Source organism: Scyliorhinus torazame, chromosome 10, assembly GCF_047496885.1.
Source record: "Scyliorhinus torazame isolate Kashiwa2021f chromosome 10, sScyTor2.1, whole genome shotgun sequence".
NCBI classification, from domain to species: domain Eukaryota; kingdom Metazoa; phylum Chordata; class Chondrichthyes; order Carcharhiniformes; family Scyliorhinidae; genus Scyliorhinus; species Scyliorhinus torazame.
Window position 1 is genome coordinate 201,819,263 of NC_092716.1, and position 27,030 is coordinate 201,846,292.

The 27,030-nt window shown below is 42.7% G+C and overlaps 1 protein-coding gene across 4 annotated transcripts in view; it reads right to left on the minus strand.

The window, feature by feature from the left end:
• Positions 1-27,030, minus strand: part of wt1a (WT1 transcription factor a) — a 103,680-nt gene that overhangs the window by 69,374 nt on the left and 7,276 nt on the right. For all 4 annotated transcript variants that reach the window (XM_072466261.1, XM_072466260.1, XM_072466263.1 and 1 more), the window contains exons 2-3: positions 19,322-19,444; positions 15,218-15,320 (exon numbers count right to left, since the gene is read on the minus strand). In XM_072466261.1, coding sequence (XP_072322362.1) covers positions 15,218-15,320; positions 19,322-19,444 — 226 coding nt within the window. The remainder of the gene's footprint in view (positions 1-15,217; positions 15,321-19,321; positions 19,445-27,030) is intronic.

Sequence of the window (27,030 nt, forward strand, 5' to 3'; positions counted from 1 at the left end):
AAAATGCTGTTTGGGAATGTTTGTAGATTCTTGGAGCACATTTAGTCTTGTGTTGCAAAACGTTAAGACTGTATCATGTCCAATTTTCTCACAGTTCCCCAGAGATGACCTCTTCCTTTATTTTATATCTTGGAACTCAGTCAAGGTTGATGTACTTCTTTCTTACAGAACAGACATAACAGTGTCTAACATTACATTAAGAACTCTTGGGTACAAACACAGTAGTTTTGAAAAATAGAGCTTTTTTTTTTTTGGCTGACATGTTTTTAAAAGGCAACTGGAGTTAATGCAGTCCCGCTGTCAATGCGTGTGCGTGTGTGTGCACGCGTGTGTCGCCTGTCTGCCTCTTTGTCTGCTTTTGAAGAAGATACATTTGGGGGGAAGAACTTCAGTGTGGAGCACTGTAGCCTACCAAAACCAACACTGATCAAAGTCTATTGATGTGTCATAAAGTGGTGGATAAGGTTTCACGGCAAAAATTGGTGCAATGGTGTGAATGCAACTCTTCGCAATGATTTGCTCACACCCTAAAGAAAGCATTGTGTTATGACTTTCATGACCTCAGGATGTCCCACAGTGGTTCGCAGCCAATTAAATACCTTTGAATTGGAGTCACTGTTGTAACGTAGGAAATGCAGAAGCCAATTTTCGCATAGCAAGCTCCAACAAACAGCAATACAATAAATGGGAAGATCATGTTTTCAGTGATGTTAGCTGAGGGGTAAATGTTGGATACAGGCAACAACCCCTTGCTCTTCATTAAAATAGTGCTATGGCAGTCATTTTCAAACTCAGGGTCATGCCTGCAGGAGGGTTGAGGGCAGGTGTCGGGAGGATCGCGGGACCAACTGTCGCGACATTCCTAATCGTGGGAAGACGTACCCAACGGCCACGACCGGCTTTTAAAAATGTCAGCTGCAACCGGCTTTCAGAATGCCGGTCATCCGGCATGTATGCCCCCTCAGCAGTGTGCAGGCCCGGAGCCCAGCGAGGCAGACCGCCCCCTCCTGATGTCAGCGCACTGACCCAGGAGCAGATTATTTTTGAAAATCAATGGAGTCTTCTCTCCAGAATCGGCGGCAGGAATCAGGTCACATTAATGTCATGTGCTCTGCACACAAGAGAGATTTCTCCACTTTGTAGATGCCAGCAGTGTTGGTTTTGAGCTCCAGGGCCTCTGGTGAACAATCCATTAAGAAGAAGCTGATATCAGGAACAAAGCAGTAAAAAGAAGTTTTCTTGAGGTATGGGTTTACTAATTGTGTCAATGCAAATCAGGACGCACAGCCCATGCGTGTTATATGCAGGGAAGTACTGGCAAATGAAAGATTACAACCCTCAAAACATCAAAGGCATTTGAACACTAAGCATGGCGAATTCGAGGATAAACCTCTTGAATTTTTTCAACGGATGCAGTGAGAACTTATATTATCAGCTGAAGTCCTTCGGAGAAATGTAACATTGGATGACAAAGCAAGTGAGATCATGAGGATGAAGCAGGTTCAGTTGTCACAAGGTAAACAAAAATGGTGGGCCATGAAGTTAGGGCGGCATGGATCGTGAAGTTCGGACAGAATGGGTCACAAACGTTGGTCGGCATGAGTGCCGGAGGACAGCCGGTTGGTAAAAATGGGTCCTGGGCAAAAAAGTTTGAAAAACACTGTGCTATGGGATCTTTTACGTCCATCTGAAAGGGTAGACTGGGGTTTCAGTTTAACACTTTAGTCAAAAGACAACCCATCTCAGTACTACACTCGGAGTGCCAGCTAGCTTGTATCAGAAGTAGGGCTTGAACCCGCCATGTACCTTCTGACAAGAAGTGAGAATGTTACCCAGTTAGGTATGGTTGACACTACAATATCAAAGCAAATGAGTCTGACTTGCGTTGTTGATTTATGCAAGTAAAGAACATGGAACTGTATGTCGGTCTAAAGAAAACAAGCAGCGGGAATGTACAATAAGCAGCAACATAGACTGTTGACTAGAACTGAAATGAGAAAAGAATGTGGAGACCAGCCAGCAGCTGGTTAATCAAGTTTATATCACCTTTTGCAACGTGATATGAGAAAACATTGAGAAAGCAGTCAGTTTCAACATTGTTCTTTCAACTCTGCATTCAAAACTCACTCAGACTAATGGGGCAACATTCTTCTCTCTCTCTCAGCTGTAAAAGTCCTAAAGTCAGATGAACTTTTTGCCTGTCTGTACCCAATTCCTCATGGGTATGGACCCATGGCACAAGATCTCATCATTCAACACAATTGGTTGCTGAACTGTCAACTTTGCTGAGAAAACACACAGGGAGGGATAGTGTCGAGAAGTAGAAAAATGACACCAGGAGTTGTTGGTCTGAGGCTTGGTCAGAGTGCTGGGAGATTAACTTGGCACCCAGGCGGGGGGCTTCATTATGGCAAATTGCGTTCTTAAACCATAAGACTATTCCATTCTCCTGGACCCATTTTGAAGTCACAAAATAAAGGATGACTATAAATTTGCCTGATAAAACCCTGCAACCACAAGATAGTTTGTGCAAATCCCCAGTGTGTTACTATTGGAAGGTTGTGGGTTCGAGACCAATATGCTGGAAACTTGAGCAGAAAAATAAAGCTGACTCTTCAGTGCCCTACTGAGAGGGAGAACTACATTTTTAGAGGTGCTGTTTTTCAGATTAGATGAGATGTCGAACTGAGCTGGTGTCTGACCCTTCAAGATCCCACACTAATGTTTTGAAGAGCAACATTGTTACCCCCAGTGTCCTGGTCAATACTACCCCCCGCCGCCCCCCCCCCCCAATCGACATCAGAAAAAACAAATGATCTGGGCACTATCGTATATAAAGGAAAACGCTGCAGGGTGCTGGAAATCTGAAATAAAAACATTAAACGCTGGATAAACGCGGCAGGTCTAGCAGCGTCTGTGGCGAGAGAAATCGAGCTATGGGGCGGGATTCTCCGAAATGGAGGCAGAGTGTTTGCGTCGTCGTGAACGCCTTTGAGATTCACGACGGCACGAAACAGCCCCTATCCCGACCGATTCAGCGCCCGATAATGGGCTAGGAGCGGCGCCGCGTCATTTACACGCGCCAGGCCTTGTCGCCGCATAAAGGCGGCGCCGCATACATGACGCGGCCGGCGCCGCATAACTGGGGTAACCCGCGCATGCGTGGTTGCCGTCTTCTCCGAGTCCGCCCCGCAAGAAGATGTCAGACGGATCTTGCGGGGCTGCGGAAGAAAGGAAGTCCTCCTTCAGAGAGGACGGCCCGACGATCGGTGGGCACCGATCGAGGGCCACACCCCATTTCAGGCCCCCCCGGTGCAGGATCCCCCCTTCCCCCCCCCCCCCCCCCCGCAGGCCGCCCACCCCCCCCCCCCCCCCCGTGTTCCCGCGCTGTTCCAGCCGGCAGCGACCAGGTGTGGACGGCGCCGGGGGGAACCCACCATTTTGGGCTGGTCGCTCGGCCCATCCGGGCCTGAGAATAGCAGGGGTGTCAGAGAACCGCCATTTTGGGTGTCTCGGGCGATTCTCCGGCCTGCGCCGCGCGGAGCTTGCCGGGGCCGTTCTCGCTGCTTGGGAGAATCGCGGGAGGGCGTCGGACCGGCGCCGCGGGAAAATTTGCCGACCCAGGCGATTCTCCCAACCGGCGCGGGAGCGGAGAATCGCGCCCAAAGTTTCCGGTCCAAATTATTGCCCTTTGTGGGAGCTTGCTGTGAGCAAACGGGTGGCCACATTACAACAGTGGTGACGCTTCAAAATTAATTTAATTGGCTGTTAAAGGGGTTTTGGAAGCTGGAAAACGCGTTGTACCTCTTTTTATAGGCTAGTCTAATTTAATCTGCAGAGAGGAAGCCCCAGGACGCGGCCCGTTTCAATTTAACTTGGAGCTTGAGGTTTGCTGCACAGCGCTGCAAGTCTGCCCACAGACCCGCTTTCACTTTAAAAAAAATATCCCCCGTGTTTAAGAGAGGAAAAGAATGTGATCTGTTGGAGGAATCCACCGTTAAGGAGAGGGGGGCTAACATTAAAATGCTGGAATGTGGAAGAGGCAGGACAAATGAACTAACCCATGAGAAATGTGAGGGGGGGCGGGAAAAAAAGTGCTGATAGTTTTCAACTCCTGAACTGAAAACTCCAAGGTGGCTGGTGATGGATGGCCGAGCTCTCTGTGTGGCTTGACAAAGTAAGAGAAATGCGACAAGAGGTGTGATGAATGAAAACAGTACCTGCTATTTTCATAGCCGCGCACTCGAGCCTTTCCATCATTAGTTGGAGGGGGGGCGGTTCAATTTTAACTCCAGCACAACCCGCTCCACGAAGAGAAACACAAGGGAGCAGCTGGAATTCAGTGCACCTTCCCTGCTGCCATTCACCTTTAATGATCTGGCGCGAAAACAGACTCCACCTCGCATATATATCAGTATCTTTCGGACAGCGTTATCCATTATCCTGCCTACATTTCTTTTATGCTGCCTTCATATCTGTTTTGAAAATTATTAAACTCTCCTGGAGATTTTCCCCATTAGCAGCTGCCTCCTCGTGCTGGTCTGTGCCACATGCTTTGCAATTCCGCAAATTCTTCTTGTACTGCTCTTGTAATTAATTCCTTCAGTATTCTGATTCTCTTTTTTTTCTTATTGGGAGGTGCCAGCCCGATACATTTGCAGCAGGAGATTTTTCTTCGCCCTCTCTCTTTTTGACATTTAAAACATTGCGTTTTTTTTGTTCTCTCTAGCCTTTTCTCATCAACCTGCCTGCTTTTGCTCATCATTAATTCATGTCCTGATCACAGTCCTGCTTTCTCGGGGTTATTACCACCGCAGTAATTTACTACTCTGCAGCATAGATACACCAAGCTCTAATCCAGACTACGACAGATCCTTCTTTTCATGTCACAAAAATGGAAAGATTACACAGTAAAGAGTTTGTGCTGGCTTAATGCATTGCACACACTCGGTTCAGGAACAGGAGGAGGCCATTCAGCCCCCTCGAGTATAGAATCCCTCCAGTGCAGAAGGAGGCCATTCAGTCCATCAGGTCTGCCCCAACCCTCTGAAAGAGTGCCCCACCCAGGCCCACTCCCCAGCCTGATCCCTACAACCCCACCTATCCTGCACACCTTTGTACACTATGCGGCAATTTTAACATGGCCAATCCGCCTAACCTGCACATCTTTGGACTGTGGGAGGAAACCAGAGCATCCGGGGAAAACCCATGCAGACAAGGGGAGAACGTGCGGTCATGAGAATGTCGCATTAGGAAATGGTTAGCTGCTCATGTTACTGCAGTGATGTCAGAGTGTGGGTGGAGCTGAGCTCTGGTTCTGCTTTTTAGTTTCACTTTGAGAAAAGCTTGGGTGTGTCTGTCTTTTTGGTTTCGTTTTTACAGTGTGTTGCAGCTGAAGTCAGCCAAAGCAGCTGTGTTGTTGAGCTCTCTGCCATGAAGGACTATCTCTTGATCAAGTGTTTTCAGTAGTAACTGTAAACTCTGATGTGCTTATGTTTAAAGGTTTGTTAAGTCTTCTGGGTGAAAAGGACAGCATACAGGTTACTTAATGTTGTATTCTTTGGGGGGTGTATTTGATTTACTGGTTGCTAAGATGTTCACTGTTTTAAAAAGGTTAACTTGAGTTCATAGAATAAACATTGTTTTGCTTTAAAAAATAACTTTTCCATTTCTGAAGTACCACACTTGTAGAGTGGGTTGTGTGCTCCCCATACCACATTCTATTAAAAATTGTGGGTCAGGTGAACTCCATGATACACTTTGGGATTCTCTAAACTCTGACCCATAACAGTGCAAACTTCACACAGTCACCCAAGGCTGGAATTGAATCCGCATCCCTAGCACTGTGAGGCAGCACTGCTAACCACCGTGCCACAGTACCGCCAGAATGCCGCTAATCACTGTGCCACCATGCTGTTTAATTACACCACATCTGATCTGTATCTTAGCTCCGTAATATTCTTGCCTAACCAAACTCTACGAGTTCCAATGCAAGATTTTCAATTGCCTCACAGTCTCATCACTGTTTTTGTTTTGTGGGATGGGGAGAGGGAGTTCTACATTTCCACTGCTGTTTGTGCGAAGAAGTCCTTCCTGATACCACCCCTGAAGGACTTAACTCCAACTTGATGTTCATGCCCTCTTGTTTTGTATCCCCTGCCACCAGAGGAAATAGTTTATCTTTATCTAACCCCTGCCTGTTGCCTGAAATTAGAAAATACTGGAATACTCAGCAGGTCTGGCAGCATCTGTGGAGAGAAACAAGAGTTAACGTTTAAGGCTGGTGAACCTTTATCAGAATTTGACCTAGACCTGCAATCTGGTCTCTCTGCTTTCGACAAAAAGATATTTCTACTCATCCCAGGTCCAAATGTGATCTTTTGAGTTTCAAACCAGCTTCATTTTTGTTTTCAGCGGCCTGAATCCAAATCATTATTTGTTCCAAAACCGTTTAGAATGGCAGAGACTTCCTGAGTGTGACATATTGCTTAAGCCTTGGTTGAGCCCAGCCAAACAGCAAGAAAGTTGATGGTTTCTGTTTGATATGTGAGAGGAGGTACATATTGTAAGATGCGTATATACTATATAATTGATTCTAAATAACAACCTGGTGGAGTCATACATCCATACATACTATCACACACATATAAATTAAGCACAGACGACTATTCAGCCCCTTGTGTCTATGTCAGCAATGTGAAAGAGCTATCTATTATTCCTGCTATCCATTATTCCTGTTCCAGTGATATTTCCCACAGCCCTGTAATTGTTTTGCTCCTTCAGGTAGTTACCCAATTCCCTCTCAAAAGTACTATTTAATCTGAGATGCAATAGGGCACCCCTTTTCATTGCAGAATGTACTTTTTGCAGTCTAAACAATCACGTCCACTAAAGGGCACTGATTGCAACCATTACTTTACACAGAGAGGCAATGGAATACGCCAACTTTTAAAACTGGCTCCGCGTCTGATTGTAAAATAAATCCCTAATCCCTAAATGTAACCCGAGCTCTAATGATGTTGTTACCTGACAATGGTATATCTCTAACTCTGATACTAATCCTGTAACAGTTCATTAAAAAAAACTGAAGTGAAATGCCGCAAAACTCCTCAAAGTAATGGTGGTGGTGGTTGGGGGGGGGGGGGGGGGGCAGAATAACTATCAAACTTAGATTATGAATAAACAATGGAGACATGATTAACCCAGGGAGTGTTATGATCTGGATTCACCATCTCAGGCAAACACACTCTTATTTTTCCTGAGTGGGAACTTTTCTACCAGATCAACAATACATTATCACTTTTTCTTTCAAAAAAAACAAGGCAGTGACATAAATTCTTATTTTAATTTCCATTGTGATTTCCAGCATCACTTCTCCCTTGGCCACAATCCACAACAAGCATTAATAAATGTGATTCCCTTGCTGCCCAGGTATTACTGTCTGTATCCTGTATGGAAGGTCACCCGAGCTAACACTTAGATGAGATGCTATGTTCAAGACTACAAGCAAATCATATTTATAGATTCCGTGCACTCTCAACCAATGATAGCTTCTGGATCCGTTTGGTCAATAAAGTACCACACATCATCCATCTTGATAAGCTCCTTTCCTTCCTCTATTACATCATTACCTCCTTCCCTTGACGTAAACTGGAGCATGTATTCAAAGTATTTTTGGATGCATGTGTATTTTATTAACCTTTCCCATTTCTATTTTATTTCACTGAATTTAGCACCGTTAAAAACATTCATTGTTCATTTTATCTTCACATATTTTTCATGCACTCATTCTAAATTGTGCAGATTCTGCTGAAACAGCACATCTCAATGTGTGCCCAGTGAGTTAAATATATTGCCCTCACATTTCAACACAAATTTTTTTATGGCATAACATGTTCAGTGTACAATCTGGTCACAGGACATCTTTGGGTCTCAGTGGACAATGGAACCAGCAGTCCATCTTCTTAACCAATGAGATTTTAGAATTGAGAAAGAAGCAGAGCAACAGTGGGAAATAATGCGAATGAGAGTCACATACAGAGAGAGAAATAAAGAGAGTGAAAGAAAGATTGGTTTAGGAAAGAGATAAGGAAACGTAGGGCAAGATTTAAAATGTATTCAATCCCTATCATCTACTTACTATCTGTAGGAAGGAGACCTCACAAATTAAATTGTTCCATTCTTGGTCAGAGAGGTTGATTGACATTGCACAAATATAAATCTTGTTCTTAATCAGGGAGTTATTCAGTTAAATTCCAACGCTAATTTTCTGGGGTGAGTTTCCTGATCAATTAGTTTGCAAATACAGCAATTTCTTGAGACTCATGGGGAACAAGGGGAACATTGGAGCAACATAAATCGGTCATCAACTTGTGACCATTTACCATTCATGAGCTATAATTTACTTACCACATACTGGACAATTTACACATCAATAGCCGTGAGTGGCCTTAAATTTGTCATAATTTTGCCTACAAAATCTGGGAAAATGTTTTCATGGTGAGCAAGCAACTACTCCAAGCATTAGCGGAAGTTTCAAAAGGAAAGTCCAGAACAGTAGATTGAGGAGATTCAGATTACATCATCAACCACAAAAGAGAATCTTGAGTGGATTATGCAGAGGTCATCCAGTCCCTGAGATTATGGTACAGCCTTGAGCTGCTTGTTGTTTTACATGATAACACATACTTTTTTTTGTGTGTGAAATCATGCCTAGCTGTTGAGCCAACAGACGTAAACGTATAAATTAATTAAAATGGGTGTAAAATTACAGAGGTTGCTACTAAGCGAATGTCACCAGAATGCATGCTTTTTGACCCAAGCATGCAACTGATACAAGTGGCTGGGAAGGTTTGTGCTGGTACTTGGGCTGCCATACTTTCTTACTGAACAAACTAACTACTTATTACAGTTGAATAGCATAATAATTCACTGGGCCCCATTGGCTGTTTCTTGGTGGAGAGTAATCTCGCCTACGAGTTGGGCAGTCGTGGATTCAAGTCCCACTCTAGTAGTGTGGAAATAAAATCTAGACTGTCATATTGGTGCTGTATACAAGTTCAGTGCTGCACCTTCAAAGGTGCCATTGCTCAGATGAGATGAGATGTTACACCCTGCCTGCCCTTAAAAGATTCCAAAGTGTTATTTTCAAGAACAGCAAGGGAATTCTTCCCATTGTCTTGTGTCAATATTTATCTCTCAATCAACATCTCCAAAACAGATGGTTTGGTCATTCTCAACCTGCAGTTTGTGGGAGCTTGCTGTGTGCAAATTTGCTGCTGTGTTTCCTACATTAGACGGTCTCAAAGCTACTTCATTAGCTGTGAAGTACATCCTGAGGCCCGGAAAGGGGGTTTAAAATGCAAAATGGTATAAAATGTTAGTTCTCTTGCAAATAGGAGTAATGTTGGAGTCAATACTGCAATGAAATGTCAGCCTAGATTTTGTGCTTAAGTCTTTGAACTGAATGACTACAAGTGATAAATGCTAGAAAAAATATCAATGAGTCATATTCAACTACACCACGTACCCAAACTACATCACTCAACAACACCATGCGCATAAAGGAGCTATTTTTTCTTAATCCATCAGCTCTCCACCATCTACTCCATGACTGTGACATTCTGTTACACAGTTCTGCAAGTTATTTGGTCAGTGTCTGTTGATGGCTATTTTGACAATGTTTCAACAGCAGAATTCTGGGCACAATTGAAAGGAGTGGGAGTTCAATTGCCAGTCTCAGTCGGCAGTAGAAATCATTCCGCAACTCTTTGAAGGTTAATAAATTGTCTTTTCTGATCAATCCAGAAAAAAACCAAGGCTCCGGCTCACCCTACAAATACTAACCACACAGCTGCGGTTAACAGTATTGTTGCAATGGAGAATCCACAGTCTAGCCGATTGCACTCTGACAAATGATGGGAAAAGCAGGGAGCGAAGGAAACATTGGTGAGGATCGTAACTTGGGGACGTGAGTTAACAATAGCTTTTATTTGTTTTTACCAAATATTGAGTGGAAGTTTCAACTTTTCAAGGAGAATAGTACAAAGGGAAATGGATCAGCTGGCCACTACACACTTCATGATAGAAGTAGAAGTGATGGGGGTGGTGGGGGTAGGAATCAGTTTCATCTGTCATCAATGGAAATGTGTCACAAAGTGATGGTTCACAACACTAACCTGTATTTATACAGAGCCTTAAACATTCCAATCTTTTCAAACAAAACTTGGTTCAGGCCACTAACAAGGGAAGTGCCTGGGAAGGTAAGTGATTATTATTTTTATTACCGTTTCAAATTGTGTGCAGGGGGGAAACTGAACTGACATCACAGTAAAGCTGTGACCTGATTGGCTGGTTGGGAATCTACACGAAATTTAAAAATTAAACATTTTAAAACTAATTAAACATAATTACTTAATTATAATTTAGGGGGTATCTAAGCCAGAGATCGGAGAGTACTGTATTTAGCTTTCACATTTATAGCAGAAATCTAGTGCGAGGAAACATACAGCTAACAGTAACTTTTTTTTATTTTTTATTATTTTAATTTAATTTACTAATTAATTAACACAATGTCAATTAGAGGGGTGCAGTGCTCTGACTGTGAGATGTGGCAGGTCCAGGAGGCTTCCAGCTTCCCGGATGGCTTCATCTGCAGAACGTGCACCCAACTAGAGCTCCTCACTGACCGCATGGTTCGGTTGGAGCAGCCGTTGGATGCACTTAGGAGCATGCAGGTGGCAGAAAGCGTCATAGATAGCAGTTATATAAATGTGGTCACACCCAAGGTGCAGGCAGAGAAATGGGTGACCACCAGAAGGGGCAGGCAGTCAGTGCAGGAATCCCCTGTGGTTGTCCCCCTCTCGAACAGGTATACCCCTTTGGATACTGCCGGGGGGGATAGCCTATCAGCAACAGCCAGAGCAGTGGCACCACGGCTGGCTCTGATGTTCAGCAGGGAGGGTCAAAGCGCAGAAGAGCAATAGTCATCGGGGACTCTATAGTCAGGGACACAGATAGGCTCTTCTGTGGACGTGAAAGAGACTACAGGATGGTATGTTGCCTCCCTGGTGCTAGGGTCCAGGATGTCTCCGAACGGGTAGCGGGCATCCTGAAGGGGGAGGGCAACAGGCAGAGGTCATTGTACATATTGGTACAACGACATAGGCAGGAAGTGGCATGAGGTCCTGCAGCAGGAGTTCAGGGAGCTAGGCAGAAAGTTAAAAGACAGGACCTCTAGGGCTGTAATCTCGGGATTACTCCCTGTGCCATGTGCCAGTGAGGCTAGAAATAGGAAGAAAGAGCAGCTAAACATGTGGCTAAACAGCTGATGTAGGAGGGAGGGTTTCCGTTATCTGGACCACTGGGAGCTCTTCCGAAGCAGGTGTGACCTGTATAAGAAGGACGGGTTGCATCTACACTGGAGAGGCATAAATATCCTGGCCGCGAGGTTTGCTAGTGTCACGCGGGAGGGTTTAAACTAGTATGGCAGGGGGATGGGTACCAGAGCAATAGGTCAGAAGGTGAAAGCATTGAGGGAGAACTAGGGAAAAGGGCCAGCATGGCTCTGAGGAAGAGCAGACAGGGAGATGTTGCTGAAAACAGCGGGTCTGGTGGCCTAAAGTGCATATGTTTTAATGCAAGAAGTATTACGGGTAAGGCAGATGAACTTAGAGCTTGGATTAGTACTTGAAACTATGATGTTGTTGCCATTACAGAGGTCTGGTTGAGGGAAGGACAGGATTGGCAGCTAAACGTTCCAGGATTTAGATGTTTCAGGCGGGATAGAGGGGAATGTAAAAGGGGTGGCGGAGTTGCGCTACTGGTTAGGGAGAATATCACAGCTGTACTATGGGAGGACACCTCAGAGGGCAGTGAGGCTATATGGGTAGAGATAAGGAATAAGAAAGGTGCAGTCTCAATGTTGGGGGTTTACTACAGGCCTCCCAACAGCTAGCGGGAGATAGAGGAGCAGATAGGTAGACAGATTTTGGGAAAGAGTAAAAACAACAGGGTTGTTGTGATGGGAGACTTCAACTTCCCCAGTATTGACTGGGACTCACTTCGTGCTCGGGGCTTAGATGGGGCAGAGTTTGTAAGGAGCATCCAGGAGGGCTTCTTAAAACAATATGTAGATAGTCCAACTAGGGAAACGGCTGTACTGGACCTGCTTTTGGGGAATGAGCCCGGCCAGGTGGTAGAAGTTTCAGTAGGGGAGCATTTCGGGAACAGTCACCGCAACTCAGTAAGTTTTAAAGTGCTGGTGGACAAGGATAAGAGTGGTCCTCGGGTGAATGTGCTAAATTGGGGGCAGGCTAATTATAACAATATTAGGCGGGAACTGAAGAACCTAGATTGGGGGCGGATGTTTTGAGGGTAAATCAACATCTGACATGTGGGAGGCTTTCAAATGTCAGTTGAAAGGAATTCAGGACCAGCATGTTCCTGTGTGGAAGAAGGATAAATACGGCAAATTTCGGGAACCTTGGATAACGAGAGATATTTTAGGCCTCGTCAAAAAGAAAAAGGAGGCATTTGTCAGGGCTAGAAGGCTGGGAACAGACGAAGCCTGTGTGGAATATAAGGAAAGTAGGAAGGAAATTAAGCAAGGAGTTAGGAGGGCTAGAAGGGGTCACAAAAAGTCATTGGCAAATAGGGTTAAGGAAAATCCCAAGGCTTTCTACACGTACATAAAAAGCAAGAGGGTAGCCAGGGAAAGGGTTGGCCCACTGAAGGATAGGCAAGGGAATCTATGTGTGGAGCCAGAGGAAATGGGTGAGGTACTAAACGAATACTTTGCATCAGTATTCACCAAAGATAAGGAATTGGTGGATGTTCTGGAGAAGGCTGTGTAGATAGCCTGGGTCACATTGAGATCCAAAAAGACGAGGTGTTGGGCATCTTGAAAAATATTAAGGTAGGTAAGTCCCCAGGGCCTGGTGGGATCTACCCCAGAATACTGAAGGAGGCTAGAGTGGAAATTGCTGAGGCCTTGACAGAAATCTTTGGATCCTCACTGTCTTCAGGTGATGTCCCGGAGGACTGGAGAATAGCCAATGTTGTTCCTTTGTTTAAGAAGGGTAGCAAGGATAATCCCGGGAACTACAGGCCGGTGAGCCTTACGTCAGTGGTACAGAAATTACTGGAGAGAATTCTTCGAGACAGGATCTACTCCCATTTAGAAGCAAATGGATGTATTAGCGAGAGGCAGCATGGTTTTGTGAAGGGGAGGTCGTGTCTCACTAACTTGATAGAGTTTTTCGAAGAGGTCACAAAGATGATTGATGCAGGTAGAGCAGTGGATGTTGTCTATATGGACTTCAGTAAGGCCTTTGACAAGGTCCCTCATGGTAGACTGGTACAAAAGGTGAAGTCACACGGGATCAGGGGTGAGCTGGCAAGGTGGATACAGAACTGGCTAGGTCATAGAAGGCAGAGAGTAGCAAAGGAAGGATGCTTTTCTAATTGGAGGGCTGTGACTAGTGGTGTTCCGCAGGGATCAGTGCTAGGACCTTTGCTGTTCGCAGTATATATAAATGATTTGGAGGAAAATGTAACTGGTCTGATTAGTAAGTTTGCAGACGACACAAAGGTTGGTAGAATTGCGGATAGCAATGAGGACTATCAGCAGGATTTGGATCGTTTGGAGACTTGGGTGGAGAGATGGCAGATGGAGTTTAATCCGGACAAATGTGAGGTAATGCATTTTGGTAGGTAGGGAACATACAGTGAATGGTAGAACCCTCAAGAGTATTGAAAGTCAAAGAGATCTAGGTGGAGAGGTCCACAGGTCAACACAGGGGCAACACAGGTGGAGAAGGTAGTCAAGAAGGCATACGGCATGCTTGCCTTCATTGGCCAGGGCATTGAGTATAAGAATTGGCAAGTCATATTGCAGCTGTTCGGACCTTAGTTAGGCCACACTTGGAGTATAGTGTTCAATTCTGGTCGCCACAGTACCAGAAGGATGTGGAGGATTTAGAGAGGGTGCAGAAGAGATTTACCAGGATGTTGCCTCGTATGGAGGGCATTAGCTATGAGGAGCGGTTGAATAAACTCGGGTTGTTCTCACTGGAACGTCGGAGGTTGAGGGGTGACCTGATCGAGGTCTACGAAATTATGAGGGGCATAGACAGAGTGGATAGTCAGAGGCTTTTTCCCAGGGCAGAGGGGTCAATTACTCGGGGGCATAGGTTTAAGGTGCGAGGGGCAAGGTTTAGAGGAGATGTACGAGGCACGTTTTTTACACAGAGGGCAGTGGGTGCCTGGAACTCGCTGCTGGAGTAGGTGGTGGAAGCAGGAACGATGGTGACATTTAAGGAGCATCTTGACAAATACATGAATAGGATGGGAATAGAGGGATACGAACCCAGGAAGTGTAGACGATTTTAGTTTAGGCGGGCAGCATGGTGGGTGCAGGCTTGGAGGGCCGAAGGGCCTGTTCCTGTGCTGTACTTTTCTTTATTATTTGTTCACTGAGATTCAACATCTCTCCCAGTGCTAGATTAGAGACCTGTGAGTTCATATAACTATCCACTCAGTCTTGGCACAGATACATTTCAATAAAATTTCAGGTACCACATCAGACAATTGGTGAAGGAGGTTGATTTTAAGGAATGCCTTAAAGGAAAAGACAGAGGTGGAGAGGTTTAGAGAGGGAATTCCAGAACATTCGGACCCGGCAGCTGAAGGCAAAGCCAACAAGGGTGGAGTGATTAAAATTGGGGATGTGCAAGAGACCAGAATTGGAGAAGTGCAGAGATTTTGGAGGGTTATAAGGTTGAAGCATGTTATAGAAAAAGTGGTGTGTGGGAGTGCAAGGTCCTTGGAGGGATTTGAGCAGAAGGATGAGAATTTTAAAATTGAGGCGTTGCCTCAACCAGGAGCCTATGTAGGCCAGTGAGCGCAGTGGCAATATTATTTCAACAACACAGTTGGCCAACTTACTTTCCCACTGGGCAAATGATGGTAATCTGCTGACTACTTTCTAGCACATCATAGAGCCCCGCAGAAAATTGTGAGATCCTTAATTGAGGTGTACCCTCCCCCAATAATAAAAATAATAATCGTTTATTGTCACAAGTAGGCTTCAATGATGTTACCGTGAAAAGCCCCTAGGGTTTTCCCTAGGGTGTACAATAATGTACAGCATTAACAAATAAGCCATTAATATTTCTCATAAATGACAACTAATTATTGTGCAGTGCAGAGATGTTACCTGTTGTATGGGGATCTTAACAGCAGGGCCTGACTCCCAGCACAATTGTCTGTAGAGTTGTGGCAGCCATACACTGGCGGAGGGACTGTGTACTGTTGATCTCCTGTAGAATAAATGACAGATGAAAAATTATTCCTAGACTTGTCGAGCAATTGTAAAGCATGAGCTGCTAATGAAATGATATAAAGTCAGTGTTAAAGCAGCATCAATGTGATCCAGATATCTCATGACACTGGGCTTGATTCTATTGGGCACAAGTGGGATTTAACACACGCAAAACATTTTTGTTCTTATTGTCAGTACCTTCATTAAAGCAAGCTTGGCCAAGTTTGATTACACTTTATCTGTGTCCAGGTTCAGTCAACATAGATGTATTTTAATGTACTCTTACAAAAGCCAAGAGCTGAAACAGTCACTAACTATCAAGTGATTAATGATCATTGTGAATACGATTAGCCTTACACCTCTTGGCATAGAGGACCATGTGTGGAGGCTAAAGGTTTAAGAAACCTCCTTTATTCAGATTCCATCCAGCTCTTCTACTGTGTGATTTTCCAAAACTCTTACAATAATCTCTGAACTAACCATTGTACAGATTCCTGGTATCTTATAAATTTGAAATTTCCCAAGCTCATGTATCATTTAATATTGCTGTTGTTTTGCCTTTTATTGAGTATATAACCAGCTACACACAAAGGAAACATTATTTTACATTTTCCAAAGTCTGCACTTATTCAAATCAATCTTTCACAGTTTAAGAATAAGGGATCTCCGATGTAAGAAGGAGATGGGGAGGAATTTTGCCTCTCCGAGGGTCCTTAGCCATTGGAATTCTCATCCAAAGCAGTGAAGGCTGGATCATTGAATATGTTTAAGGCTGAGTTAAACAGATTATCGATAGACAAGGGAGTCAGAAGTATTGGGGGACAAGCAGGAAAGTGGAGTTAAGGCCACAATCAGATCATCCATGATCCTATTGAGTGGAGAACCAGGCTGATAGGCTGAATGGCCGGCGGCTCGCTCCTGCTCTTATGTTTTATGATCTTATGAACTAACATTGATATTTTAATATTGGTCACTCAAAGTCCATGGTTAGCGGTCTGACATGTCAGTTGGGTGCTTACACAAGGTTCAAATATTGTAAAACCAAATGATAACTTATTGAAGTGGGTGACAGCGGTTAGCACTGTTGCCTCACAGCGCCAGGGACCCAGGTTCAATTACGACATTGGGTGACTGTGGAGTTTGTATATTCCCCCCGTGTCTGAGTGGGTTTCCTCTGGGTGCTCCGGCTTCTACCCACAGTCCAGGTTAGGTGGATTGGCTATGCTAAAATTACCCTTTTGTGTCCAAAGATGTGCAGGTTAGGCGGGGGAGTGGACCTAGGTAGGGTGCTCTTTCAGAAGATCGGTGCAGGCTCAATGGGCCACATGGCCTCCTTCTGCACTGTAGGGATTCTATTAAAGATGAGCTTGCTAAGCACGGTTACTGCCCCACTTTCAGAGCAGTCTAGCTGTCTTTGTGAAATTAGTTGACACATTTGTATGCGTATCCCGTCCACTAATTTTGCTTCCCATAGTTCCCACATCGCTGGGAGAATTAGAATATCACAGCAAATTACATTTCTTTAAATGATATATTTCACATACATACACATATGGACCCGATTTAACTCTGTTAAGTGAATGCGTTTTCAGTGAGTTAGAATCGGCCACATAATAATATTCACATAACTGTGGAGATGGCATTGAGCCTCAATTGGGATGTGTCTGATTAGTTTCTAAGATAGTATTTGCTTTGATTATTATGCAATAGTTTTGTATGCCAGCTACGTATTTGTCCGTCGCCAAATTTTAATTAAAATAAAATTACACAGGGAAGGAAATACTGATAGGGTGAGATGGAGTTGGGGGGAAGGGGGTTCTTGTGGAGCATAAAAAGCAGCATAGCCCTGCTAAACCGAATGATCTATTCCTGTGCTGAACATGCAATGGAATTTTACCTAAAAGTCACCAATACAATTCAATAAGCCCTGAAGAAATTAGATCTGCTTTTGCAGCTTCGCCCGCGAGAGACCCTTGCCAACTTTCCTCTTTATTAAATTAATTGCGACTTCAGATTAAAGTGTTGCATATTTGAGAGACACTGTGATGAAGGCCCTGCTGTATTATTTAACAGACAGGCTGGAAGACAGATTAAGCGGTAGTAAGTGTGTCCATATATTCAAATAAATGTGCTCCTTTTGATAGAAGTCTCGCCGCAACGTTTCCATTATATTGATCGAGGGAATCATTGCCCCAGTCCAAATATGCAACAGTAATAAAGCGGCACTGCTTTCGGTTTTTTTTTTAACTGTCCAAAAGGGAGAAGTTGAAGGTGTCAACTAATGTGTATGGCAACATTTAACCTACGGTTAGAGTATGTTACATCGCTGAAGTCTCGTCAAACCTAGACGGTACTTTGCTGTTGTAACCCATTTACTCCCACAGAGCTGTAACAAGACACTGCTGTCCAGGCCTTTCACATTTCTAGCAGGCGCTACTATTGCAGACGATCCTTGCAGGGAGCAAATAAAAACTCGCACAGGCGAATTAACGAACATACTGCAGATGCAGCGCTGTTTGACACTGTTAGAACAGGTGTAAAATAAAAGATAAAAGGTGGAACTTCTGAATTCAGCGGATGGCAAATAGGATGCTGGTTATAAATCCCTATTTTTCTACTTACTGACTTTCAGAAGACCCCGCCAACATGATAAAGTCCCGCACACGGTAACGCTGCTTGCAGTTAACAATGCAGCTTATGTTATGTCACTCTGGGAGAGAGGCGGGTTATTGCCCTCGTTAACACGGTATATAACATTCACGTTTGCTACCGCAGTTTTGTGAAAATGGCGGTTCAATGAAAATGTCGAAAGGATTAAGGAGTGTGACGAATTCCAAGGCAGATTCTAACAATATAATGCCAAACGCGTTCCCTCACGAACGCTGTCTGGACTGTTCGAAAATCAATAGATCTCTCCTGAACATTAAAGCAGCTAATTGCAGAGATAGCACAATAATTTATTGCAGCCTTAACATCAGTTGCACCCACCGACAGTCTTCAAACCAACGTGGAAAAATATTGATCCGACAGGATAATAAATGGGATCCCGCCGCTGATTTAAGTGATTAGGCTCTTTCTGCTCAATTACTCACATTAAATGTTTTTGTTTTCTCCGACATTCAATAGACATTAAACGTTGTCCCTGTGCTTACCAATGGAGTCAACAAGTGTAGCTATAAATTGTTTAAAAAATGGATTATTATAGTTAAAACTAACAAAAAAGGGCTCGGTGGCTCGGTGTATTAGTGTATAAATGCACACCCTGAAATTACACAGTGGGATATTGGAATGTGAATGGCGAACAGACCCATGCGATATTCCTCTCTGGGCTCTATTAACACGACCATCCATCTATTTAAATAACATATCCACTAGGTACAGTCCGGTGACATTTCAGGCAAGCTCAGTGAGCTTCTAACTGCCAATAATATCCCACCGGGTAATTAGAGAAGTATACATTTTTCGACATAAACTAAAATACATGAACTTTATGCTCTTTTGCCGCACTGTAGTTAAATCTTACACCGGCCTGCTGCCTGCAATCGACTAAAATGGGGATGTTCAGCGATATTAAGACAGTTTCAGCAAATATGCTCATCAAACTAGACGTTTGGTGCTGCTGATCTCCAATGTCACAATACTGAAGGCGTTGAAAAGCATAATAGTGGTACGTTTAATTGCATTAGCAAGGTACATTTGATCAGTGTTTGTCCCACCTTTAGAAGTGTTTTGTCACTCTGACTGATGGCGTCTCAAAAACATGTTTACACAACACTGACCAACACACTTCCAGCTCCAGCAACATTTAAACATCGCGATGCTATTTCCCGAACCAAACTGCATTAAGAAAAAAGTTTTTGCAATGGCAACTAGCTATTTTTCGCAAAAAATAGGAATTAGTATTTCAATAGTTCGAATTATTAGACTGGAGAAACAATTGGAATGGTGTTTTCTTTCAAGGTAAACTTTGCTTTCACATCTGGAGTACTAAAATGTTACCTATACTGCTCTGCTGGTTGATGGGGTCTTCATGTTTGAAGGCATGGTTCGGGAACTGAGGCGTGTGATGGCTGGGAGTGTGACCATAACCTGGAGTCCCGTCGAAAGCCACAGCGCTGTAACCTGAAACAAACACAAAAGTTGCATCAACAAGTAGTTAGACAAGCTCATAAAATGCATAGTGACTGACCTAAATGCTAGTAAATCAAGTACTAGCTAAGCCTGAACGGCTAGATCAGTCGGTATGGCATGAGCCTCTTTAATCTCAACGTCCTGAGTTCGAGCCCGACGTTGGGTGCAATTGTTTTTATGGGGGTGGCACAGTGGTTAGCACTGCTGCCTCAGGGACCGGGCCAATTCCGGTCTCAGGTGACTGTGTGGAGTTTGCACATTCTCCCTGTGTCTGCGTGGGTTTTCTCCTGGTGCTCTGGTTCAGTCTCACAGTCCAAAGATGTGAAGGTTAGGTGGATTGGCCATGATAAATTGACCCTTGGTGTCCAGGGATGTGCAGGTTGGGTTAGGGGGGTAGGGCAGGGTGAACGGGGTAGTGGACCTGGGTGGAGTAATCTTTCGGAGGGTTGGTTCAGACTCGATGGGCCGAATGGCCTCCTTCTGCACATGTTTATGAAGTACCTTCCGCTTCCTTGGGGAGTCCCAAACATCTTTCATGCAAACCAGCGTTTTTTCCCGCGCAGCAAGATCACACAAACAGCAAATGAGACATGTCCCCGCAACCTGTGCTTTTTAATGGCTTTGGGCGAGGGAGACATTTTGACCAGAATACCAAAACCTCGTCCAATAGAACCACAGGATCGTTTATACCCAACGGACCAGTGATAGGGATTACATTTCAACCTGACAGAAATGCAAAATGCTGAAGTGTGGGTTGATCACGTTAAATGCCCCGTGGGTTAAACCCGGACTCGGCTCAATGATGTAAATCGAGGGATAGCGATTTCGCAACACATTTCCATCGCTCGCATTGAAGCCAAAGGGGAACAGTGAGAGATAGAAAACAGAATGCTGAATCTATCCGCCATTTTGCATCATGCTACACAGTCAAAATCTACCTCACTCAACACAGGACTAAAACCGGCGCAGATTTTAATTCCATCCGCATTGCAGAATTAAAGTCATAATCGCACTCCTAATCAGATTTCAGGGGACGTTTTTGCCAAAAGGTGCAGTGCAAATGTAATTGTTTTCTAAATATCAAAGTACTGAGCCCAGAAGGATGTCCATGAATATTGAAGACTGAATATTACATTCGGCCTCACAAAATAATTCTCACTGCCATTCAACAGCGCAGAGAAGGATACTTCTCATGAACGTGATGAGGCGCTGTATAAATACACGTATTTGGTTACATGAAGCAGTCATGTTCACTGTTTACGTTCAACTGATAAATAAAAAGTCACCAGCGTTGTTATAAAACTGAGTCTATATATTTGATTTGTATTGCACCATCTCGACTGCATAACCGTGGAAAGACGGAATAGCGCTCCCTCCATTAGAAATAACAAGGAGATTCAGAAAGTGGAAGGTCGGGAAAGTGGGGGGAGCGACGGTCAACGTGGATTTTGGGCCTAGGACCAATGTGGTTAAGGAGGATGATGGGACAATGCTAAAAACGGGAGATATGAGTCATTGGAAGGAAACCACGAACGGCAAAAGCCAATATAAAAGGCGGAAGGAAGTTGAAACAAAACAGAACAGCATATGAACGAGGTGTAAGAAAATGAGTACATTGGATAAAGTTATCTGGCAATGCCAATGGAAATGTTTCTACTCAGTTTCAGAATGAACGCTCTAAATAAAGCTTAAATATAAGTAAAGAACCTTATTTATAGACAACGAATGAATGCTCAGAATGAGGCAACTAAAGGTTACTTGAAATTAAGTGACTTACATGAAGATTTCTAAGTAGCCAGTCTCGGTGTTCAAGTCGAGAGCAGCGAATAGGTGTTCGCCACCCCTAAATGCACATTTGTGATCGAAATGATTCAGAGTTGGCTGAAAAAAATCCTGCTAAACGGGTTGGCAAAGTCCACTGGGATAGGTGAACAGGTTTGAGGAAATGGACAAGGCAACGCAAAGTTGACTGTTGATCAGAAAGACGTTACATTGGGAGAACAAGTGCGGAGCCAATGCATCACACAATTTGAGAGTGTGCCATCGGCAGAGATGCTGGAATAGGTCTTAGTTCCGGGGCATTGAAATACTTTCTATAAATTGTCGCAAAATTGGAGTTACACATTGGTAACATAGAACACCGAACTGCTAAACCGCCAGAACTCAGAACTACAGAAGTAAAAACGATTTAGCGGCAATTTTGACGGATATAACAATAAAACAAATGCAAGATGATATACCGTTTTAACCGCACCACAAAACGAATGCAAGGTATATATTCAAGTGGTCAAATGGGTAACTAAAGATTATTTCATGGGTAAATAATCAAACCAATGTAAGTTAAATGGCGCATCATTTCCCGTCCCTCCACAGTACATGTTTCATTGCTACTGACATTGCCGAAGCTTGTAAGAAAATACTATCTCGCGTGAGGAAAACTGTAGGTTTAGCTGAATGACGGGCTATTTTCAGAAATGGGAAGCAATTGCTAGGGCACATTGGATATGACGGGGAATTCAATTGCCAAACCTGGTCCTATGGACGCTTACTGGTGGAAATCGGAGGAAGGGGGAATCACAAATACAATAGGAAGACAAAACACTTGGGGAGCTGAGAGTAACAATTGCGGTAGGTTTCCTCTTTGGCTTTGGGGAAGATTGGAGACCTAAAAATTGTATTGCAGAGCTGGCATCACCAGATGCAATAACTTGCAATGACAAATTGAAATAAATAAAGTATTTTGTAGATTTGATGGAGTCAGGGAGGAAAGAAGGCAGGTTAAAAGCAAAAGAATGAATTTGCATTTATACAGCACCTTTCATAACTTCAACACATCCTAGAATGTTTAGTATGATCACTATGATAAGGCAGAGTAAGACAATTTGGGGAGCAACCAAAGAGAAAATTAGACACTCAAAAATAGATCGAAATGAATAGAAAATACGTACTCCTGGATTCACTAATCCACCAAAGACCAAGTGCTGGATGATGGGTAGACCAATTTATTTGTAGACTTCTGGATGGCTAACATTTTAAATATTGTTTTTTTTTTCGTTTTAATTACGGAATTAAATAACACATTCACCCTCGGGTTTTCAGGGGAGGTCTTTGTCAAAAGATGCAAAGTAAGTTTTTAATATTTCTAATTATCAAAATACTAAACTCAGGAAAGAATATGGAACAAATCGAGAGCAACAGGTGGGCAGGGGGTGAACTTGAGTAAAGATCTCCTATCACTAAAAACAGAATAGCCATCACAAGGCTAGAAAATAACCCACTAAAGTCTGCCCTGGGGCATGATATGAAGAATGGTTACACCCCAAAATCTCATTGTCCTGAAATGTTAATTCTGGCTCTCCCTCAACAGATGCTGTCTGATCTGCTGAGTATTTCCAACAATTTTGTTTTTTGTTGTGCAACATATCTAAATTAATTATATGGCCTCCCCAGTGGCCCATTGGGTAAATTGCCATTCCTGTGTAACCAGGAATGCCCCACAATCAATCAGTAGACCATTTAATTAGTTGATTTAATCTGGATCACAAGTATTGCACTGCAAGAGCCTTAATACAACAGGCCAGAAACAAAATCTGTACAGATCCTAGGGGCTGGTTTAGCACACTGGGCTAAATTGCTGGCTTTTAAAGCAGACCAAGCAGGCCAGCAGCACGGTTCAATTCCCGTACCATCCTCCCCAAACAGGCGCCGGAATGTGGCAACTAGGGGCTTTTCACAGTAACTTCATTGAAGCCTACTTGTGACAATAAGCAATTTTCATTTCATTCATTTCCTAATCCCAGTTCAGTGACACAATTTAGATCAGTGTTGAATATGGACAGGAATGAGCTCAAATGTGAAGTCCCATAGTGGAACAGTCTACTGAAACCTATCAAGACATAGTAATGGTTAATGTATTGGAATACTTCAAGACTACTGCAACAATGTGTCAGTATTTTAAAAAGAGAAGGCAAAAAGAGCTGAGTATAAAGGATAATTGTAATTGTATTAGTTTTGCGACTGTAGAGATATCACTAAAGAACCAACAACGTTGGGACTTTTATACATTATAATTTCTTTAATTATACACCTGCTAAGGTTTCTCAGAAGAAATTAATGTTAAGCCTCAATGTAAACATATCTAGTCAATCCATTGGACCTCTTGGGAACTTCATAACTTTACTTTTGACTTTTGTCAATGTAATGAAAAATGAGATGTTCCCATTGCTACTTGGTATCATAAAAAATACCAACTAGGGAAAAGAACTGTGTATATCTGTCTAACATGCAAGTGCAGAATTCCCAGCTGGTGGAACTCAGTGCAAGGTTCAGAGGATAATATAGCAACAATTTGCTACTCGAGGATTGAACACTGCAGATCCAGCTCTGAGATTCGTCACTGTAGTAAAACTGCAACTTTAGTTGTTTGTGAAAACATGAGCAGAGTTGAAAACTGGATAGAAAACTGTGAGATGACTAGAAAATAGAAAACAAAGTGTCGTTTATATATGTAATATGTATATTTATGGGTTTAAATTGTCACCCCTTGAAGTGTTTGACTTACATTCACAGAGCATAAACACAGCATTTTCACACAAGAAGCATGTGTTTTTAGAGTTCCACAAATAGCGGTACGCCACCATTTTCTTTTTCCACTCCTAATATGACCCCAGGATTATACTAGCTGGACATCTACATTTGTAAAACTAAATATGCACAAAACCACATTTTATGTTGCAGAAATTGGTATTCCAAAGGATTTAGAGAATCTTGGCACTTTAATGATGAGCAAGTAATCGTTCATGTTCAGGTTCATGTTCCATACATGTGTGGCAAACATTGGAAGCAGAACCATACATGTACACACTTGACAAAGTAAACATTAAGCAACATACAGGAAGACATTTAAAATAATTGGCAAAAGAACCAGAAGGGAAATTAAGAGATTTTGTTTGTTCAGAAAGTTGTAATGATTTCGAATGGCTGCCTGAAATAGTGTTTGAAGCACATCCAATTGTAACATTTAAAGAGGAATTGAATATATGCGTGAAGGAGGAAAATGCAGGATTGTTTTGGAAAAATCAGGGGCATGGTCTAATGCAACACTCTTTCAAATATCAATACTAGCATGATGGGCTGCATGACCTCCTTCCATGTCATATTGTTCTGTTTCTATGAATGTAACCTTGTAATGTGCTTACATCCTCAGGTGATTTATTTTTGTGTCCATTGCATTTGCGTACATCACAGTCACTGTTCATCTTGCTTTTCTGCATTATATTCTATATTCCCTTTGATAATCTGTGTTATAGTTCTTGTTTCAATCTCTCATCAGCTTAAAAATATCTTGACCTTGAAAACAGAGTGGAAGAATCCATCTGCTGACAATAAGTAGAACTGAGAATCCAATCAGCAAACTTGGTGTGAAGTTTGTCAAGAACTCAAAATGATAAAATTTGGTGGCAGCCTTTCGAGCTAAAATGTGTTAACCTGTAAGACTGAACTATATGAAGCCCATCGACAATTGCAATTGTAAAATGGGGAGAAAATATATTGCAAATCAGAAAAGTAATCAGTCAATCAAATGGCTCTGCTCCTGGTTATTGGTTACTCATTAATACTGCATAAAATTAATTTAAGTGGAAGGCTATCTATCAATGATAGGTCCACATAACAGGAATACTATTTGAAACAAAGTAATCTCGTGATGATTTATCGTATGTCCATAGAAAGTCCAGCCACCAATTAGTTTGTGAATTGCGTGCATGAATATTTCTGCTCAGATAGTTCTTGTGCCAAAAGAACCATTTGTCCTATAACCCTGTGTTCCTGCTCCACAATAACTCTTCCTATGTCTGCACTCCAGGAGATTTGTACCGATGCTACCTGTAAATACATAAAACAATAGCTGCCTGGGAATATGTGACGAGATGTAATAAAATCTTTAGGTTTTGATGAATTTATAAACCATAGTTAGTTGGGGTGAACTCATGTCTTCACTGATGTTGTCAGAGGCATTCAGTTGTGTTACAGCTTTCAGCTCCACTCCCAGATCGCTCTGTTATTCTTTACTTAGTCAAAACCCAATGGCTCATTAGGTAATATATAAATCACTTTTTTTCACACAACAAAATCCAATTTTGTCTCCAGGTATTTGGTGAGAAAAGGAAAAACTGATGAGATCACACATTGGTTTAGATCAGAAGATCAACTTGCCCCATTGATGCAATCTAATAAGGAGTTACACTGGGCATGAAGAAAATCCTTTTTAATAAAAGCAAAAAAATAAAATAATTTATGCATGGTATCTTCACTAAAACCTTTCCCACAGTGTAGCAAGGCAATTAATAATACAAATAGAATAATTCAGCGTTTGGCTAGAAGTATTGATTATTATTCCAAGGTAGTGATATTAATCTACGTTAATAGTCTTCAGAAGCATATTTGTGCTTAGAACAGATAGAGAGAAGCGTAATGGAACAGTCAGAACCCTGAAAGTGTATGTTATGGAAGCGGATTAATGGAGCTCAGGTTAAATATCTAAGATAGATAAGGATTTGGGCAAAAATTGGAATGAGTTGGATGTCATAACAATTCTGATTAACACCCAACACAGAAACCATCTCCAAAATTGGAGAGAATGGCAACAGTTATCGCAGAGCTCCAGAGATGTTTAAACATTGTTTTAAATGCCATCTCTTGCAGTAAAAGCATGCTCCAGCAGCTTCCCCCCCCCCTCTCCCCCCCCCCCCCCCCACACCCCGCCGCACAATAAAAACTAGATCCATATAAAAAAGAAAGTTTTTTACAAGAAGGAATTCAAGTTCCAATCTGGCATTAAGTAATGAGTCAGATGTTAAAATGTTATTGGAGAGACTCAGTCCCTCAGAAGTGAAGGCAACTGGGTATAAATGACGAGACATCGTTGCACTGCCTGGTACCCCAGTCATCCGGAAGACTGGGATGAGATTCTGAAGAATGAAACAATAAATAGACTCCCGAAGATGACCCTTGATCTTTCTCTGTTTTCTTATAATTAAAATATTACAACCAAACTGACTTAAATTATCTCTATCTAAAACAATTTCTGCCATTGGAAACTTGACAGTATCCGTTATTAAGTACACCGACCTTAATACCAGAGAGTTATTTCCCCACTCTTTAATATACTCGAGTTTCACAGTAACTTCATTGCGGTGTTAATGTAGGTCTACTTGTGACAATAAAGATTATTATTATATTATTATTGCATTATTATTATTTTCAGTAAATGGTTTTCAGAATGCGTTGAAATAAACTCCCAAGTAAGCATGCAGTAGGTAAATTCCCCAGTTTTATTCTGGGAAAGAAACATCACTAGATATTTTTTGCCCTCTACTTTCGTAGTGATCAATCTGTAATGCGCTTCGTTTCTGATCATCATCTCAGCTGCTTCATTTCATCCCAGAATTTCGGCGAGATTCGCTTGGGACTTCGCAGAACAGGCCAAACCTGTCCTGGAGACATGCTTGTGTCCCCCCCTCCACTCCCCTGTAGAACATTACACATTTTGGGTCACAAATGTTATGTTCATAATATCG